At 41.8% G+C, this 21,792-nt stretch overlaps 1 protein-coding gene across 4 annotated transcripts in view; it reads left to right on the top strand.

Annotated features, from left to right (window-relative positions):
• The window catches only part of LOC125456512 (uncharacterized), a 405,052-nt gene extending 397,482 nt beyond the window's left edge, over positions 1 to 7,570 (top strand). For all 4 annotated transcript variants that reach the window (XM_059648103.1, XM_048539688.2, XM_059648104.1 and 1 more), the window contains one exon: positions 4,632 to 7,570. In XM_059648103.1, coding sequence (XP_059504086.1) covers positions 4,632 to 4,839 — 208 coding nt within the window. In that variant the 3' untranslated portion in view covers positions 4,840 to 7,570. The remainder of the gene's footprint in view (positions 1 to 4,631) is intronic.
• Positions 7,571 to 21,792: the final 14,222 nt, after the last annotated feature.

The following is a 21,792-nucleotide window of genomic DNA, read 5'->3' on the forward strand; positions in this document are numbered from 1 at the left end:
CCGCTAGATGTGGTGGAGGAGAGGTGCATTCTCTGAATTCCCTGAAGTTGCCGGCATTCTAAGAGTCCATCCTCATGATTTCTGATCAATATTGGCAAAGCAGTTTTCGAATGACTACCATCCAGAAGATCGGAAAAGAAATTGCAACCACAAACGCAAAAGCTGTGGAGCAATTTAAATCACTGTCCAAGTGGCAAGTTACACTAAACTGACCACTTAGTGTCAGATCCTTGCTGGATATCTGCAATTTCTTTAAAAATCTCACCTTCAACCAAGCTTCCCATTGTCCAGCTTAATTCCACAGCTGAATGCTGGTCCTTGTCTGATTAAACTTCTGTGAGACACCGTGTGGCACTCTTTAACTTCAAAGTCACCATACAAATGTATGGCATTGTTGTAAGTGCACTTTCAAATCAATCTGTGTGCAGTGGCTTTAAATAAGAGTGGCTAGGAATTCTGAGTTGTCATGTGAGCAGAATAGAATATGGGAGCAAGCATAGCAGAGGCTGTGGACAATATCATAATGTGCTTATGATTTGTATTCATGATTAACCTGCACAACAGCAGATGCTCTTTACAAATTTACCTCCCACTACGCTTTGCTGAGTGACATTTGGTTAGAATATTTGGAGAAGCATTTGGAAAAAGTCCCCAAACTAAGTGCCTAAGCTGTTTATAATAAGTTGCAGAAATCAGAACCAGGCAGAAGTCAGAAGAGCTTTATTTCCAGGAACAGCGAGCACTGATCCAACTGTTACAACCAGTATGAGTCAGGTCCTGATCCATATAAGGCTGTGATTATGAAAGGAGTGAGACCACTCCTCACTACTCTAGATATTCCTAAACCCATTGGCCCCACAGTCAGTTGAGTGTGCAATCATCAGGCCATGCATGCACCCCTGGATCGTGGTGAATTTAGGGGCCTTCAGGAATCTACCGTAGAATCAGGCTCAATTTTAAAGTGACCAGCTTTCATAAGCAATACATAGCAGGTAACTGCTGTTCTTTTGTCATTGGTACCAGCCTCTGATTTTCTGCTTTCTTTCCGATAATGGGATGGCATGGTGCAGATGCCAGATATCGCAGCTGGAAATAAATTAGGGAATCTCATTACAATCCAGCTAAATTTTCTGGAATCATTGGTGGGGTTTACCAACCAAGCCAGTCCCGGTGTTAATGTTTGGATCACTGATCTTCAGGGCGAGTCTCTGATCCAGTTGTGCTACATGAGATTTGTGGCTCAATTACTCTAGCAGTGAGGTAGCACACACTGTGGTCCCAGAGCTTTATATTATTTCCGTAACACAATTATACCATTGCTGCACTATTGTCACAGTCCTCTGCTAAAGGTAAATGCATTTTACAGGACTGTAGGAGAGATGAGAAAGAGAGGAACCCCCTTTCCCTAGCTGCCTTGTTGCCAAGCAACTAATTAGACAGTCGAATTAATAGAACACTGGGATCGGGGCTTACACCAACCTCACGTCCCAGTTCAGGTGCACACTATTCAAAACATCATCAAAGTTGTACCAGACCATTGGGCTGCTTTTGTCATTAGAGAGAAATGACTGATGGGTGGTTTGACCTGAGGTGTCAGTGTAGGAAAATAATCAGAAAGGCACCTAAAAGGTGAAATGTTTCAGAAAGAGCAAAGTGCACAAATGGAGTAGTACAAAGGTTGAAGGTTCTTCCAAAACCTACACCAAGAAATTCCAGCGTGGGAATTCCTGAACTCAAACACTTAAGTCACAAAAGGTGTCAATCCCCATTCAAACCACTTCTCTGTGAGGGACTGGGGACATGACTGAGATCTTCCCTAAGCAACGTGCTCAGAGATGTTATTAAGCACCTCTGGAGCAGATGGAACTTGAACCCAGGCCTCCTGGCTCAGACATAGGGACACTACCATTGCACCGAAAGCTCCAAAGCATGACTGAATGATTGTGTTAATGTAAGCTGCAGGTGTTAATCTAACACAGGCAGCTCCTCGGTACCCAGAAATAAACATTGTATTTGCTTATGTTGGCTTTGTTAAAGGCATTTGAGTCCTGAGGATGTGGGATTGTTTTCAAAAACATTTCTCTCATAAATCTAAAAGAGCTGAGCTGTAAGTATGAAGTAGCTTCACATCAATGGAAAAGCGTTAGCCCAACATTCTAATTGTGCTATAAAATCAAAAGTACTGAGTTGAATCTTTGAGTGTCTCATGTACAGGCAAGAAAACCTCTTCTTTCAACTATTACTTAAAGATTTCTGTTGTAAGCTTTATTTGTTTCAATTGTTTGGTTTTCTTTAATTTTCTCCTGATTATTTTCCCCACTTTGTGAATCTTGCATCAATGATACATTCTTCACGATCAAGGCAGACCCTTGAGTACAGGAAGGATTATAATCTTGGACTTGCCATCCTCTGATGTGGTCAAACTAAAACCGTGCTCTCCTCAAATTAAGATCATTCAAAACACTGTGTCCATGCCCTAATTCACATTAAGCCTATTCACCCTTTTGCTCACTGACCAATATCACTCCTTAAGTGACATCTCAATCTTAAAATTCTTATCCATGAATTAAAATTCCTCCCTCCATGCATCCCTATCTCTGTAACGTCCTTCAGCCTTACAATCCTCTGAGATATCTGTGCTCCTTCAATCTAGCCTCCTAATCAACCTCAATTTTAATCATCTCATCATTTATGGCCCAACCCCAAGCTCTGTAATTTCCTCCCTAAACCTGCCAACTTGTCTGGCTTGGTGCAGGTCCAACAACGCTCAGAAATCTCAATACATCCTAGACAAAGTAGCCCACTTGATTATCACCTATCCATCCCTTTCACCACTGATACACAGTTGCAGCAATGTGTAGCTCCTAGAAGCTACACTGAGTCACCAAGGCTGCTTCAACAGCATTTTTCAAAGTTGCAAACCCTACCACTAAGTAGGGCAAAGGCAACAGATACATGGGACCGTCACCACCTACAAATTCCCATCAAACCACTCACCATCTTGACTTGAAAATTTTACTGGGTCAAAATCCTAGCAATCCCTTCCTTACAGCACTGTGGAGGTCCCTACAGTTTAAGAAGGCAACTCACTACCACCTTCTCAATTAGGGATGGGCAATAAATGCTGGGCTAACCATTGACACTAATGTCCCATGGTGGAATTAAAAAGCCTCCCACTTTCTCCTTTTGTAATATTTGAGGCAGAGAGACAGACCATTCAGCATGACATTAGAATGCCATCAACATTTCTTTCAATATCTTTCTCCCTCATGTGTTTTTAGCCTCACCTTAAGTGTAACTATTAGCTTCAATTGTTCCCTGTTCCCCATTTTTGCCTATCTCTGGGTAAAGTGCCTTGGAATATTTTATTATGGTAACGAGGCCATGTTATCATTATCGTTGTTGTGAGCAGAGTGCAAAACCATGCAATCACAGAAAGGAACAAAGAACTGTGATCAAGAAGCTGTGTCATGGTCAATTTACAAATAGTTAACATTTGTCTACATGCAGCAATAACGACCATGCCACACAAATGCCAGACAATAACCATCGCCAATAAGAGAGAATGTAGCCACCACTGCTTTACATTGAATGCTGTTACCATTACTGAATCCCCCACTATCAACTTCCTGGGGCTTATCATCGACCAGAAACTCAAATGGACTCATCCCATAACCACAGTGGTAACAAAAGCAGGTCAGAGACTAGGAATTGGAAGTGGCAAATAACTCATCTCCTGACTCCACAAAGCCTGTCCACCATCTACAAGGCACAAGTCAAGAGTGTGATGATAAACTCCCCACTTGGCTGGATGTGTGCCTCTCCAACAGAAGCTAAACACCATCCAGGACAACATAGTTCGCTTGATTGGCACCTCATCCCTAAACATCTATTCCTTCCACCACCCATGTACAGTGGCAGCAGTGCATACTACCTACAACATGCACTGCAGAAATTCACCAAAGGTCCTCAGGCAGCACCTTCAAAAACCATGACCACTTCCATTTAGAAGGCCATAGATCCATGCAAACACCCAAGCTCCCTTCCAATTGGCTCACCATCCTAACTTGGAAATATATTACATTTCCTTCACTGTCACCAGTTTGAAATCCTGGAATTCTCTCATGACCAGTATTGTGGGTCAATCTACAACACATGAACTGCAGCAGTTCAATAACATAGCTCACCACCACCTTCTCAAGGCCAACTAGGGACTGGCAATAAATGATGGCACAACCAGCAACACCCATGACCCACGAATGAATTTTTAAGAAAAAAAAACAAATTTAATTCACAGTTCTTATTAAAATAAGTACTTGTGTTTTCATGGAATCATAGAATCCCGAGTCTGCACCAACCCTCTGAAGAACATCCCACCCAGACCCACTGATCCGCATAACTCTGCATGGGGTTTATATCACAGCTAACCCACCTGGCCTACAAATCCCTGAACACCAAGAGGCAGCTTTTTTTAGCATAGCCAATCCACCTAACCTTTGGAAGTTATTTTGTGTTTAGAGTCCATCTTTTATAACTGTTGGTGCAACATGGTACACTGTAGATCAGCAAAGTTCACTTTGAGTTCCCTGATTCTGTTCAATAATGGCTTGTGTTGTTGTGCTTTGTTCCAGGACTCTCATCTATTGCTGCAACAGCAAATACAGGAAGGCCAAAATGTCCTCGTTCTCCATCAGGGAGAGAAATTCGGAGAAATGTGACCGAGGGAGGAATCTTTTGTGGCTGCCTAGTCACAGCCCAACAGCTACTGCAGGGAGCAGGATCGAAGGAGGCAAGCAGGAGACAGCTAGACTCAGCAAAGGTCTGGAGCTGTGCGTGTGAAAACAATTGCGGAACTGGGAGAGGCTAAGACTCAAATTAGCACCTTCCCCAGTCCGCTGTCTGCTTTCCTGGCCGTGGCAAAGGGAAACAGATTGACTCTTGGTGTCTCATATTTAACTCTGGGAATAAACACCTTTCTCTACGTCTACACTCTGACCAGGCGGGAGCCACTTTTCGACAGAGGGTGACAGTTATTGTTTTGCACAGAATATGATGCTCGTGTTTACTGAAGGAGTGCCAGTATTGAGAGAGAGAAAAACAATAAAAAACACTGGAAAAAGATATCGAAAAGAATCAAGTGGGATGTCTTGGGCTAGATACTTTGTCTGGAAAAGATCAGGAGCCTGCCCAAGCTTGTATGATTTCAGTATTTGAAAATGCCTGTTGTGACCGCTGGAAGACAAGAATGCAATATCGAGAGACTCTTAAACTGAGTTTCACTCGTCCTGCTCTTTAACACACCTCCCTGCGGTTCATTATGCCAAAATGTTTTAATCTGTACTCTGGGACTCACTGGTTCTGTGGGCTGCGCCCATGTATTTCTGAGACTGAAACTTTTTGATAGCACTTTCTGTAAAAATAGATGCAGCCGCCCTTTGTATACGTATAGAATTAATAAAATCTATGAGGCGCATATCATGCGACATGGGAGCATTGTTCCAACGTGTAAGCCAATGTAGGTGATTGTCAACAGCTCTATGCCAACACAACAGGAGATAGAACCTCAGTGTTGAACTCTGGCATGCTATCTGTTCTTATTTTCTTTTTGCAATGCCCTGGTCAAAAGTCAGACTTTGAGAGCTTTACGAAGCTGATAGCCCTGGATACCAAATGGACACTTTAATGTCATTACAAGTGGGGGGATTATTTCATTTTCTGCTCTGGGGCCTCCAGTCACTTGCAGAAGAAGTCACTGGAGAAACCCCTCAAACAAGCACCTGGAGCTGTCAAGAAGTCAGATTGATTGTGTTGAAGACACCAACATAGTGTCTCGGTAATGAAGCGTGCTGCAGTAGTCAGATATATTTCACCCTTTCTTACATTTCAGTAATTGGTCCACTTCCGTTAACCTTTCCTGCTACTTTACATCTAATCCTTGCACATATTAACGACTTTGCACCAAATACTTGCACAATGCTTAAATAGAACACTGGTAAACTCATTATTTTTCTCTCAAAGTGAAAGGACCCTGCTATAAGGATTTTAAACGGATCTATTAACTGGTCAGTGTGACTGAATGAAATTTGTGTGGTTTACTGAAAGCTTTGCAGACTCTTAGAGAAGCACTTACAAAAGCTGCAGGACCCCTGCACTTGAGAAGCTCATTGAGTTCTTACTTTCTAATCAGGACATCTATCATGCTACTTAGACTTATAGTCTTGTTGTAGAACCGCATGTGTAAAAATGCACCATTCCTTCTCCATACCGATTCAGTGGGTGCACTGCAACAGGGTTCAATTCCATGCTTTTGCTGAATTAACGATACCTGGAGTTTCCTCTGGGAGGGCAACCCAAAGGCTAGATTTGAAGCTGCATGCAATGCCTCACCCATTTTAACCAGTCACTTCTCAAATAACCTTCCAGCCTCAATAGGAAATATGCAACTTCACACAGATGCAAAACAATCAGAGCTGCAGGCAAGTGTTAAACGCACACTTTAGCAGGAATTTTTAACGTCTCTTCTTTGCATGCACATTAGACAGAACAGGTTTAAAGACCTGCCGTCAGTGAAGGTTTTCCATTTTTAAGAAGTCCTTCACAAGTCTGTTCAATATAACAAAAAATGTGAATCCAATCTTGATGTGCTTAGCCTACATAAATCATACCTCAGAGACTTAAAATCTTATTGAGACAGATATCTGAAAATTTATTAACAACAAGGTTCAGTGACATGACATCTCAGATTTGCATATTCTGTGTTCAGTTATATTGCTGCTACTGTAGTTGACTGGCAACTGATTAAGTGTTTTACTGGTCAACCAACAACTGACTGCTTGTCTGAGCAAAAAATAAGATGGAAACTTTCTCTATTGGAATGTCACAGTATTATCTAGCTGTCTTAAACATCTAGTGTCTTTCTGAGATCTTTGCAATAATGCAGCATCCCTGCTTTTCTCTATACAGCATAAGAAAGCTGATAAATATGAATGAGCAAAAAAACAGTATGCTGCATTAATGCATCAAATAACATCTGGTAGGCATACAATATGAAAGGATCTGGTCATCATGCAATTATCATGTGACTCAGCTGTGTAATTTCACTTTACAGCATGTGGCCTGTCATCATAATTGAATGTGTATCATGAGCCATAATGTCTGCTTTGATACTTTAAGCATCCAAGCCATCATTTTGACTGACAGATGGTACCAGGAGTGGTATCTCTGACTTGTCCCACAAAAGGGAATTTTGATGGTCAGTCACTAGAATATAGCAATATCGCTAGACATGAGCAAATACCAGTTGTGATCACACCACCATTGCTCAGAAGAGCTTTCCTGTAGAATGAAAGATTCTCTCTATTATTGAAATTGATGGAGTTGGGATGTTTCGCATGTTGATCAATGTCTTTCTTGATGCCAGGCTGATATATATTCTATGTTTTGGTTTATTTTTCTGTGTTTTAAGATGGTGCCGGAAATTGGTGACACTATACAACACCTTTCACTGTGTTTTATATCAACTCAATGTGACGGTAAATAAATATAAACCAGATGATCTTTTTCTTCTTCATCCATGTGACCTCCGTGTTTTAAGCTCAAGCATATCTCAGTGTAGGGCTTGCAGAATAATGATTTGTTTGTCTCTGCACATTATATTTCTAGAGAGTACTAATTGATCTCTGAATAGTCAGAAGGAATATGCTCGCTCAGGGATCTGTTAGATGTTTCCAGGTCACCCATTGATGAGCTGTTGCTACTGATCAACATCTTACAGGATCTGCTGGGCTCAGCAATGACTGGCCTTGCTGTATATCAATGTAATGGGCTATAGTTAAATATCCCAAGGATTCATACTGATATTCAAGCTGGATAATGCTCATACATGGGATGCTAAACCTGTTGGACCAGGTTAACTTGTATCATATTGTGTCAGTTTTCTGAATTTATCATGTGTACAGTGCTTAAAGGGATGATAACTGCTTTTTCATCTTGGCAAACGTGTTGTCCATTCCTGCATTTGTAAGCTGTAACTTCATAATTACATTTGGGATCTCATTGACATGCTTGTGTGCCATGGATAGAATCTTCCTTGACATTGTTCTATCATTGGATCTGTTTCACAAGCTGCTGTGGATTATTGTATTGCACTTGGGTTTCACTCAAGCGCTCAGACTGCTGCACATTGCAGCCCAATGTCCTTTTGCAGAACTTAGCTTGCAAATGTCACCAAATGTTGGGCACTGTTTTTGGTCAGTGAGATGAACCACACCTCAAATAAGATTTAGATTTTTGACTGACCCTGTGGACAGTTGTAAAAGCAATTGCACACTAAGCACCTGCTTGTGTTGTCCTGCTGCAATTGCTACATGTATCCTCCTTTTAACAGTGGGCCATGGTTATGTTAGGCTTTTAGATTTGTCTTCATGTTTGTACAGAAATGCCATTTGAAATGATTTGATAGGTGTGGAGGCGATGACTGGCTCTAAAAGCCTTTTTCAGCTGAGATAACCTTGGTGAAACCACTTTTTGTAACTTTGTATCAGTATCTGCCTCTGAATTGATTGATATTTTCACCTGATTGCTGGCAGTTTGGCAGGAATGCAAGCGTGTGTGTCTTAGTAAGAGTGAAGCTGGATGAACACAGTAGGCCAAGCAGCATCTGAGGACCACAAAAGCTGACGTTTCGGGCCTAGACCCTTCATCAGAGAGGCTCTCTGATGAAGGGTCTAGACCTGAAATGTTAGCTTTTGTGCTCCTGAGATGCTGCTTGGCCGGCTGTGTTCATCCAGCTTCACACTTTATTATCTTGGATTCTCCAGCATCTGCAGTTCCCATTATCTCTGTGTGTATCTTAATGTTCACTTGAAACTTAAGCTGATTTCGACAATTTGATCATTTTTGTGATGATTGAGAAATGCCTGCACTTGGTTTTCTTCACAATTTTTCTTTCCCCAAAGTGATAATAAGTTTGACACCTCAACTTTTCTTTATCAACCAACTGTTGGTTTATGAAATGAAGATTGATTCTTTCTTTAAATAGTTGAAATTCTGACAATATCAACGGAGTGCCAATTATATCCAGATGTTCAAAAGCAAAAGACTGCAGATGCTGGGAATCTGAAACACCAATAATACTGGAGAAAATCAGCAGGCCTGGCAAGATCTATGAGGACAGAAACAGAGTTAACATTTCAAGTCCAGTATGACTATCAGCTCTTCTCTTGTAACTCAGAGTCATAGAGATGTACAGCATGGAAACAGACCCTTTGGTCTGACTCATCTATGTCAACTATAAATCCTGTATAAATCTTGTCCCATTTGCCAGAAATTGGCCCACATCCCTCTAAACCAATTTTTTATTCATTATACCCATCTAGATGCCTTTTAAATGTTGTAATTGTACCAGCCTCCACCACTTCCTCTGGACAGCTCATTCCGTACATGCGCCACCCTCTGTGTGAAAAAGTTGCCCCTTACAGGCTGTTTAAATCTTTCCCCCCTCACCTTAAACTTATGGCCTCTTGTTTTGGACTCCCACAGCCTGGGGAAAGGAGCTTATCTATTTACCCTATCCATGCCCCTCAAAATTTTGTAAAACTCTATAAGGTCACCCCTCAGCCTCTAACACTGTGGGGAAAATAGACCCAACCTATTCAGCCCCTCACTATAGCTCAAATCCTCCAGCCCTAGAAACATTCTTGTGAATCTTTTCTGAACCCTTTCACATTTTACATTGTATTTCCTATAGCAGGGAGATCAGGATTAAATGCAATATTCCAAAACTGGCCTAACCAATGCCCTGTACAGCTGTAACATGGCCTCCCAACTTCTATACTCACTGCACTGACCAATAAAGGCAAGCATACCAAATACCTCCTTCACTAAGCTATCTACCTGTGGTACAACTTCCAAGGAACTGTGAACCTGCACTCTAAGGTCTCTTTGTTCAGCAACACTCCCCAGGACCTTACCATTAATAATAGGTTGGCACAACATCGTGGGCCAGTTGACTTGTACTGTATTGTACTGCTCTATGTTCTATTAAGTGAATGAGTACTGCCTTGATTTGCCTTTCCAAAATGCAGCACTTCACATTTATCTAAATTAAACTCCATCTGCTATACCTCAGTCCATTGTTCATCGATCAAGATCCTGTGGTACTCTATGGTTGCCTTCTTCGCTGTCTACTACACCTTCAATTTGGGTATCATTTGCAAGTTTACTAACCATACCTCCTGTGCTTACATCCAAATAATTTATATAATAAATGACAAAACGCAGTGTACTCAGCACTGATCCTTGTAGCACACTGCTGATCATAGGCCTTCTACTGAAAAGCAACCCTCCACCACCACCCTCTGTCTTCTGCCTAGTTCTGTATCCAAATTGCTGGTTCTTCCTCTACTCCATGTAATCTAACCTTGCTAATCAATCTACCACGAGGAACCTTGTCAAATGCCTTACTGAAGTCCACATGGCTCACATCCACTGCTCTGCCCTCATCAGTCCTCTTCATTACTTCTTCAGAAAACTCAATTAAGTTAGTTCTTCAGAGTTGAAGAAATCTCATGTTCATCTGAGATAGTAAGAACTGCCGATGCTGGAGTCTGAGATAACAATGTGGAGCTGGATGAACACAGCAGGCCAGGCAGCATCAGAGGAGCAAGAAAGCAGACATTTCGGGCCGGGATCCTTCTTCAGAAATGGAGCAAGGGCCCTGTCCCGAAACGTCAGCTTTCCTGCTCCTGTGATGCTGCCTGGCCTGTTGTGATCCTCCAGCTCCACTCTGTGTTATCTATTATGTTCAGAGGTTTTCTTTCTGTCCTTATTTGCTCTTTATTACTTGTCCTTATGCAAATGATCTATATTGCATTATAACGCTTTTCCTCCTTTTTGTTGCTATCTCTCTTTTGTTGATGTTTTCAATGTTCTGTTTTATTTTGTTTTATAATTTTTGTTTTTAAAATAAATTGTTGAGCAGTGCCAACATTGAACATTGTGGTGATCATACCAAAAAAAAAGTGACAGTGTGCATGCCTTTATTCCACTTTGCACAATTTTTAAAGAAATAAAAACAGAATTAACTTACAATTCTGCACAAGTAAGCCTTTAACAATATATGGAACTTTTTTTTAGACATTAAGAGGTTACTTTGATAAAGTGTAGCTGTTCGAGGGTCCTTGTAAAATGCCTTTCTTAAAAATGACACACTGTAACCTTTTTTCTGAGAGAGAGCAAGAGAGTGTGCACTCATCATTGTCCCCCCATTGTGTTTGCCATGCTTCAGTACAATTGTAGCCTTCAGCCTTGGTTGTTAGACATGAGTTTCGGCTCTGAAGACAGGCAGATGATGAGTGATTGTGAGGAAAGCAGCTTTTCACAACTTGTCAGAAGTCAGATGACACCAGGTTATAGTCCAATAGGTTTATATGAAATCACAAGCTTTTGAAGCATTGCCCAAATGAAGGAACAGCACTCCAAAAGCTTGTGATTTCATATCAACCAGTTGGACTATAACCTGGTGTCATCTGATTTCTGACCTTATCCACCTCAGTCCAACACCAGCATCTCCACCTCATGGTCAATACTGTGAGCACCTTTCAGCCTTTGTTGCCAACTTGCATTTAGTACTCATTTGGTGTCACCATCTCCTAGTGCCCAGTTGCTACCAACATGATATGTGGCTTTTTATATATGGGCCTGTGAGCTCAGTTAGCTGAGTTTGTGATGCAGAATAATGCCAACATCACTGTCACACAGGCTGAGGTCTCCATCTCAATGAGGCATGGTTATCTTCAGGTTAAGCCATTAACAATCAAGGCTTGAAAGAGAGAGAAACTCTATGGTGTAGTAGGACTATAGTGGCTTTATCTTTCTATATGTTATCCCATGTAACATATACCATAAAGAATCAGGTTCTTATTGAGACCTATATCTGGAAGTTTATTAGCATCTACCTTTGTACTCCAATATGACATCTTAGATTTATACACAGTCCAGGTTCTATGCTTGTTTCTGTTATTAATATTTTCTATGTAATTTAGTTACACTGACTAACCAGATGAGTGTTTAACTGACCAACTAATTGGCCAACTAACAACTGACTATGTTGATTGTTCAGAGAGCAAGATGAAAACCTCTTATGCTATAGATCACTTGTTGTGATATTATCTAGCTGTCCTCAAGGTAAACTCAGTTAAACCTTTCTGAGATCTGTGCAATAATACAATAGATTTCAGTGAGAAACAAAAACAGAAGGTGCTGGAAAAACTCAGCAGGGCTGGCACCAACTGTGGATAGAAAGCAGAATTAATACTTCAGGTCCAGTGAAGTTCTGACGAAGGGTCACTGGGCCTGAAACATTAACTTGGCTTTCTCTCCACAGTTGGTGACAGACCTGCTGAGCTTTTCTAGCAATTTCTGATTTCCAGCATTCACAGTTCTTTGGGTGTTTTTGTTTAGATCTCAGTGAGGATCACCTATTTATAAAAAAAAATCTGAGATCAAACATGAGAAAAATGACTTTCTTTCCTGCTATGTCTAAAACTCTGATTACAATTATAAGACACAATACCCACCCCATGCTCACAACTAAGACAAACCACATAGTTCCCCCTCCAACATCGCCACTGCTATGCACAGCCCACGCTCTGACCCACTCACCTCCATAAACAGCAGAAATTGAATATTTGAGAGCTGGGATCGGGGACCTATTTGTGAAGTTAGGGTTAGTGAGAGTCTGATAGACCTAAGGTTTTGGAGTGGATCTGTAGTTCGGATTGTGGCTGTTGAGGTTGGTTGGCTCGCCAAGCTCGTTTGTTGTTCCATTGATGTTCCATTACCGTGCTTGGTAACATCCTCAGTGCAGCCTCTGATGAAACGTCGGTGTGTTTTCCCGCCTGGCTTTTAAATTCTGGGGTCCATTGCAATATGCTGCGTAGACAACACCTTTGTCGTCATTAAATGGACCAAATTAGAAGAGGCACACAAACTAATATACAACAACTTCAGCCGAATAAAATTCACCAGAGAGGAGGAGCGGAACAAACAGCTCCCATTCCTGGATGTCATGGTGGAGAGCAAGACAAATGGGGAACTGCAAACGAAAGTACACCGAAAAGCCGCACACACAGACCAGGTACTGAAGTTCAGTAGTAACCATCCCAGCACACACAAACGAAGTTGCGTGCGAACACTATTAAAAAGGGCAGCAACACACTGCAGCAACATGGAACTGTGCCAAGAGGAGGAGGGATACCTCTTCCAAGTGATCAAGGGTAACGGATGTCCAAACAGCTGGGTCAGGAGATGCCTACAGGAACAGCATCAGAAAGATGCTAGACGCCCCAACACATGCATCACATTGCCCTACATCAGGAACACGTCAGAACTCACCACAAGACATCTACAACAGCTAGGCGTCAGAGTGGCGCACAAATCCACAGCAACCCTGTGACATAACACAGTGTGAAGCTAGATGAACACAGCAGGCCAAGCAGCATCAGAGGAGCAGGAAAGCTTGACATTTCAGGTCCGTACCCTTCTTCAGAAATGGGGGAGGGGAAGGGGATTCAGAAATAAATAGGGAGACGGGGGAGGCAGATAGAAGATGGATAAAGGAGAAGATAGGGTGAGAGGAGACAGACAGGTCAAAGAGGCAGCATTAGAGCCAGTGAAGGTGAGTGTAGGTGGGGAGTTGGGGGGGAAATAGGTCAGTCCAGGGAGGACAGACAGGTCAGGGGGCAAGGGATAAGGTTAGTGGGCAGGGGTAGTGGGTATGACAACTGCTCACCCAAACCAAAGACCCACTCCCTGCCATGGAATGGACCAATATCATCTACAAGATTCCCTGCAGAGACTGCACTACATCAGAAAAACAGGAAGGAAACTAACAACAGTACGTGAACACCAATTGACTACAGAAAGAAACGACCAATACTCACTCATCTCAATCCACATGGACAAGGAGAGCCATGACTTCAACTGGGAAAACACCAAGATACTGGCACAGGTTTGGCAGAGACAGACACGAGAATCCCTGGAAGCATGGCACTGAGGACATTACCAAAGCACAGTAATGAAATGTCTGCAGAACAACAAACCAGCTCGGCGAGCCCACCAACCTCAACAGTCTCAGAGCAAAAAAAAACTGCAGATGCTCTAAATCAGGAACAAAAACAAAGTTGCTGGAAAAGTTCAGCAGGTCTGGCAGCATCTGTGGAGGAGAAAAAAAAATTAGTGTTTCGGCTCCAGTGACCCTTCCTCAGTATTGATGGTGGCTGGGAAAATGTTTTCCCAGCCGCCGTCAACCTCAATAGTCCAACAGACCAATGTAAAACATTAAGGAGAATGACTGTGATAATGGGAACTGCAGATGCTGGAGAATCCAAGATAACAAAGTGTGGGGCCGGATGAACACAGCAGGCCAAGCAGCATCTCAGGAGCACAAAAGCTGACGTCAGCTTTTATGCTCCTGAGATGCTGCTTGGCCTGCTGTGTTCATCCAGCTTCACACTTTGTTGTCAAGGAGAATGACTGTTACTGGTTCACCTTCAAAATTCTCCCAGTTACACGAGTGTAACCAGTTTGCTTCAGAATTGCATATCTCACTGGGTATCAGATGTAGACACTGATCTCGGTAAGAACATAGGACTAGAGTTAGCCATTCAGCCCCTCAACTCTTCTGTACTGTACAACTAAGCTGTTCTCTAGTTTAATGCCATACAATCAACTTGAATCTTTAATATATCCTGCCTAATCAAAATCTATCAATCTGAGCACAATAATTGGTTTCGGACTCTGTGGGCTTATGGAGGTTGAAAATCAGCCACTTTACTTGCTCTGTAATGATGCCTGTTAGGAAGTCTGTGTGTTTGGCTGAGGTGAAGTGCTCCCCTAGTAGTAGGCTGCTGAATTATTCTCAAATTGCAACCAAGAGGAGAAATGAGTTGGACAGGGTGTGGAGGAAGGCACAGAAGGGAATGGAGATGAGGGGAAGACTCCAAATGCTTCATTATTTGAGCAACTTCTGTATTATGCCATGTCATTGTTGAGGTGCCTGATGCCAGCAGTTACTCTTACAGAACTTAAATGGGGATAAGCCACCAAAGGGACTCATTTAAAAAATGGTCTCTCTACTATAGGAATGATGTTTTTAAACTTGAAACAAGATTTACAGGGATGTTGCCAGGGCTGGAAGGTTTAAATTATTGGGAGAGGCTGAATAGGCTGGGGCTATTTCCCAGAGCATCAGACACTAAGGGGTGATCTTATAGAAGTTTATAAAATTATGCGGGGCATTGATAGGGTAAATAGACAAGGTTTTTTTACTCTCGGGTTAGGGGAGTCCAAAACTAGACAGCATTGTTTTCAGGTGAGAGGGGAAAGATTTAAACAGGGCATAAAGGGCAGGTTTTTTTTCACACAGAAGATGGTGTGTGTATAGAATGAGCTGCCAGAGGAAGTGATGGAGGCTGGTACAATTACAGCATTGAAGAGGCATCTGGATGGGTATATGAATATTTGGGTTTAGAGGGATATAGGCCACATGCTGGCAAATAGGACTAGATTAATTTGGGATTTCTAGTTGGCATGGATGAGTTGGACCAAAGGGTCTGTTTCCACGCTGTACATCTCTATGACTCTGTAACTGGTGGTGACATGGTGCTGACTCGCATTTATATGGCACCTTTGATGTGGTAAAATGTGCCCAGATGCTTTCTTGGAGTGTTAATCAAGCAGCATTTGATACTGAGCAATGTAAGGAGATAATGAGAGAGTTGGTCAAAAGCTTGGTCAAATGATCTTGGTCGTAAAAAAGCATTTCTAAGGCAGAGAGGGAAGCTTAGATCCTATGGAATCTCAAAATTTTTTACACTTTAGAAGGAGGCCATTTGGCACATCTTGATGGTTCCAGCTGTCTCAATGAGCATCATGACTTAACTCCAATGTCCTACCTTCTCCCCTTAGCTATTCACATTGCTTTTATTCAAACTATGATCTAATGTCTTGTGGAATACCTCAAATGAGGCTGCCTCCATGTCACCTCCAGGCAGCAGAAAGCAGAACCACCAATGAAACATAGCAACTCAGAATCAGTGAAACATAAAAACAACAGAAGGAAAACATTCAGAGAAATGAACCCTCATTCTAGGGTCAAAATTAACAGGTATTTTTGATTATAATCTGAAAGCTATGGTGCCACCCATATACTCATTACCCTCCCACATTCTGAGCAGAATATTGAAAATAGAGTAAGAAATCAATGAGGAAGGATTCAAACCCTGTTGTCCTAGAGGTGAGAGAATATTGCTTTCAAACAAGCTTCAGCTCCTCTCGAGGTCAGTGTTTTTACAGAGCGCGTAATAGGATTTGCGTAGTTGACTTTTCAATCACTGGGTTAAGCAGCAACAGGTAAACCCAGCAACTTAGTCATAATAAGGTCATCTCGTCTGAAAAGCATGAAGAGTAACACATGGAACAGCTTTCAGCTCCAACTCTGTATAACCTTTGTTCTCTCCCAAAATCTCCTCCTTCCCCAGAATGCTGTCGCTGCCGGCCAATCATATCAATAGCGTTAACAAGTAGCATTAAGCAAAAGAATGTTTAACTAGCCGTATTGATAAACTTAGTAGCATTGAGTAAGAGAGAGAGAGCGACAGAGCACTACTGGCAAACACAGAGCTACGTGTTCATTTGGTTATTAAGGGAGGCACACTGCTGAAGACTCTTCATTGCTGTTGTAAATTCCTGCCCTAGGGCTTGTAGCCTGCTTCTCGATTACATGAGGTCTATGTTCATGGACAGTGTTTGGCATCTGATTGAAGGTCCACTGCAGCTAATTAATTTCATTAGGAAGTGAAGTCATCTTCGAGCAGGAATTAATATTTGGAGCTTCATGTTGCTAATTCATTTCCAGATTTAATTAGCTCAGAGAAGAAATGTTGCTTGGGCAAGAGGACTTTTTAATTATCAGCTTGGATAAATTTGAAAATGTTGATGCCTAGGGGTTGAGTTAATTAAAACCTGCATTATTTTAAGTTTAATTAGCTCCCATCTTTGTTTTGCTTCACCATATGGCCATGTCCTGTAGTCAAATTTAGTTAATTAAGCTAATTAAGCTAATCATTTTAATTACTCAAGACAATGTGATTGGATACAGGATGACTACAAGTTTATGGCCAAGTACTTATTTTTCATTAAGCTGAAGGGACAGAATGGTTTCTGATTGAGACTGGCAAGCAGTGCCAGAGAGTTCAGAAAATGTGACAGCCTCAGAGATATTAAGGCTGAAGCCTAATTGCATACTTTGATAAAACAAAATGTCAGTAACACAACTCTTTTAAACATGAGAATAATTTAGTCCAGTGGCTATTAACATTCCTGAAATAGCAGCAACGTCAGGGGACATTCATATGCCCTATTACTGCCTGAAAAACTGGAGATAGCTTATTCAACTTGCAAATTTTAGTTCATTATGGCACTGTATGAATTAACAGGCAGATTCTTTTAGTTTTATTCCTTAAGAACATGGTCCCCACTATTTCCATATTTGCACTTAATCTTTTATTCTTGCCTGGTCAAGGAAAGTATTCAAATAGCTAATTGTCATGTGTGGTGAAATGAAACTTTTTTTTAAACTCTCTGGCATATGGATTTGCTTTTACTGATTAAGACAGAATAGGCATTTTTGACTGTTAAGACTGTTTTATACTTAAGTCTATTTTATACTTCTCACTTGCATTTTCTTTAAAGTCAGTACAAAAATAAATTCGGGCTGGATATCAAACATGCTGCCTGTTCCCTGTGACATGTTCTAATGACAACCCAAGGCAAATAATACCCTTTTATTGACTTTTTATCAGTTAAGCATTATTTCCTTGTGGGGTAAATGTACATTTATTTTGTATTCAGACCAACCATGAAGTTATGGAACAGCAGAGCAGAGTCCGACAGCTTACACTTGCTCCAATTTCTTACGTTCTTCTACAGGTGAACCTCACTTGAAAACTATTTCTTTCACTCAGCTACTGTTTGGATTCCAACAAGGAAGAAAGCAACCTCTGCTCAAGTTTGATTTGGATAATTAACCTCACCATTACCTCAATGAAACTGTGTCCACTCTGAGCCAAGGAACACTCAGACCTTCAGAAGCACACCAAAGCCTGAGTGGACTGAAACACAAAAACAAAGAGCTGCAGATGCTGGAAATCTGAAATAGAAGCAGGAAATGCTGGAAATGTTCAGCAAATCAGACAGCTGTGGAGAGAGAATTCCAGAATTAATATTTCAGGGCTATGACCCAAGAGAACTGTCTTCATCAATAAACAAACATTTGAATTAGCAGTACAAGCGATTCATTCAGTCACTCCAGCTTGCTCCAACATTCAAGAAAATAATGGCTGTTCCAACAGTCCCTTCAAATCTGCATTCCTGCCTACTGCCGATAACCTTTCATTCAATTGCTTAACAAGAATGTAGCTACCTCTGTCTTTAAAGTATTCAAGGACTCTGCTTCCAAATGGCATGGGCACAAAGATAAACTTAAGCATGTATATGCTCATGTATGAGCACATATTCTTCTCTCATGTCCCATAAAACAGGAAAAATTAAGGCATTGACTTTTTCCTTAGATGTTAGGGTTGGTCATTCAGCCTCTTAAATGTTCCACCATTCAATTAGACCATGGCTGTGTCTTAACACTCAGCACATGCTTTGGCTATGAAGTCCTTAATACCTTCACCCACTAAAACTCATACGAAGCTCACTTTTGACATTCTGTTACTGGTGGACAGGTTTGGGGGGTTTGAGCTATAAAGAAAGGCCGAATAGGCTGGGATAACAAGGTGTAGAGCTGGATGAACACAGCAGGCCACGCAGCATCAGAGGAGCAGGAAGGCTGACGTTTCGGGTCTGGACACTTATTCAGAAAATCTGCTGTGTTCATCCAGCTCTACACCTTGTTATCTTGGATTCTCTAGCATCGGCAGTTCCTACTATCTCCGAATAGGCTGGGGCTATTTTCCCTAGAGCGTTAGAGGTTGGGGGGGTGGGGGGGTGGCCTCTTAGAGATTTATGAAATCCTGAGGGGCATGGATAGGATGAATACCCAAGGTCTTTTTTCCAGAGTACGGGAGTCCAAAACCAGAGGGCACAGGTTTAAGGTGAGAGGGTAAAGACATGAAAGGGACCTCAGACCAAACATTTTCATGCAGAGGGTGGTGCGAGTATGGAATCTGGATGAGTGTATGAATAGGGACGGTTTAGAGGGATACAGGCCAAATGCTGGCAAATGGGACTAGACTAACTTAGGTTGGTGTGGAAAAGTTGGACCAAATTGTCTGTTTCCATGCTGTACAACTGTATTACTAGCACAGCAAGAGATGTGTCAGCTCCCCCACTGCCCAGCTGCTGTGTGGAATTGACTCTAAGGCAAAATGAATCATAAATATGGGGTGGGGGCTGGTGGGGGATGAATGGACTCCTCTTTCAAGCCAGACTGAAAGGATAATCAAATGTCTTCCATTTTACCCACAGTCGTTCGGGCTCAAAAAGTGGATAGATCAATATGAATTAAACACTACCCTAAAGTTGTAGTTTTAATTCTGATTTGTGCAAGATGATCTTATCAGGTTCTTCGTTTATTGCTCTGTAGGGCAAACAATTTGTTCCTGCAATCTGTTCCAATTTCCACTGCAAATAGTTAAGCATTTTAATGGCCCTTTAGCAATATTGCGCTGTTATAAGTCCTCTATATTATTTTATGGTGTTTGCAGATGAGTCCAGTTATGTTTCATAGAACAAACAAAATGATGATCCTCCAATCATGGTTTGAATTGTTTCCAGCTTACATACATTTCTCAGTCCAACTTTTTATTTGCTCCAAATTACTTATTGATGTAAATTTTGTTAAAATTGTGGCCTCTGATGTCTTTTCATGACGCTCCAATGCACATCAAGGAGAATAAATGCAGCAGTGATTCCCATTTGTAGCACCTAAACCTGTGCTCAAGTTAAACACCTCTATTTTGAGGGCATTTCTACAAAATGATGAACATTTTTTTGACCGCTATTTTTTCTCTGTATTTGCCCCTTGTCACTGCCCCAGTTGGATTTTGCCTTCACCGATGTCACCTGCCCTTACCTAAGTGCACCCCCACCCCCCCCTCAGTTTTGTCTGTAAGGCCCACAGCCGGTTGAATAAAGGGCAAAATTTGGTACATGGGCTAAAACTTGAACTCTGGCCAACTCCACCTGGTACACAAGGGTGAGGGCCAGCTGAGAAACGTCATCCCAATGCAAAACTCCATGGGTATAATTTCCTCTCCCTGGAGGTTGGGAGGTAGGGGAAATAATTAGATGAATTATCTCTGGGCCGGTTCAAGGGGAGGCAATGGCCTGGTGATATTATCGCTGGACTTTTAATTCAGACACCCAGATAATGTTCTGGGGACCTGAGTTAGAATCCCGCCATGGCAGTTGGTGGAATTTGAATTCAATAAGTATCTGGAATTAAGAGTCTAATGATGATCATGAATCCATTTGTCGATTGTTGGGAAAAACCCATCTGGTTCACTAATGTCCTTTAGGGAAGGAAACTGTCATCCGTACCTGTTCTGGTCTACATGTGACTCAGGACCCACAGCAATGTGGTTGACTCTGACCTGCCCTCTGGTCAATTAAGCATAGACAATAAATGCTGCTTAGCCAGCAACACTCTCATCCAATGAATGAATGAAAGAAAAAAAATGTTTGCCCCATTCTTGCCAAATCATGAATTAAATTCAGCGTGAGAAGATGCAACTTTCGTGACATGTCACTAATTAGGTTCTGGAGAAAAAAGCCTTTCAGCACTTAGCCTGTCAAGCCCTTGGAGAATGTTACATGTTTCAGTGAGATCACCTCTCATTCTTCTAGGCACAAAAGAATATAGGTCCATTCTGTTTCAGCTTTCCTCAGAGGAGGTCATTCGCACAGTACAAGCTCAATCTTGTTAACCTTCATTGCAGCCCTTTAAGGCAATTACAGTATATCCTTCCCAAGACCTTGCTTGTTCCGGTCTTCCCTGTTTAGTTGTAGCCAGCACGTGCTCTGCACTTGGTCTCTTTCTTTGCCCCAACACAACCAACTTTGCTGGGGAGCCCCCCAAAAGTCTGTCCGTGATACACCACAATCCTCCATCTCTTCCTCATCAACAAATGGCCACCTCATATTATATAATTCAAACTCAACTGAATATGCTTCCAAAACTGACACACTGACAAGGTATAACACTGCCTCACCGTCACCTCTCTGTCGAATTTGTTCTTGTCTCCATTCTGTGAGCCTGACATCCAGTCACAGTTAGTTGAGTTGCAATTATCGCAGTTATAAAACTGGGAAAACCAAAGTCACCATATTTGGCTGTGTGCAAAATACAACATCTATCTCCTCCGATTTGAATTACCCTCTCTGGCCATTCTCCCAGCTGAAACTAACTGTTTACTCCCTCAGCATCCGTAGTGAACACAGAGTGAACTTCAACAGCCACATTTATCACCATTAGAATGACTGCCAACTTCAAGTACACACACGATTCACCTCTGTCCCTCACCCAGCCCATCTGCAGCCACATGATGGGGAGATGATGGCCTAGTGAGGTTAACGCTGGGCTGTTAATCCCGAGACCCAGATAATGTTCTGGGGACCCAGGTTCGAATGCCACTATGGCAGATGGTGGAATTTGGATTCAATAAATATATGGAATTAACAATCTAATGATGACTGTGAATCTATTGCCAATTGTTGGAAAAA

The sequence above is a fragment of the Stegostoma tigrinum genome, chromosome 8 (assembly GCF_030684315.1).
Source record: "Stegostoma tigrinum isolate sSteTig4 chromosome 8, sSteTig4.hap1, whole genome shotgun sequence".
In the NCBI taxonomy this organism is placed as follows: domain Eukaryota; kingdom Metazoa; phylum Chordata; class Chondrichthyes; order Orectolobiformes; family Stegostomatidae; genus Stegostoma; species Stegostoma tigrinum.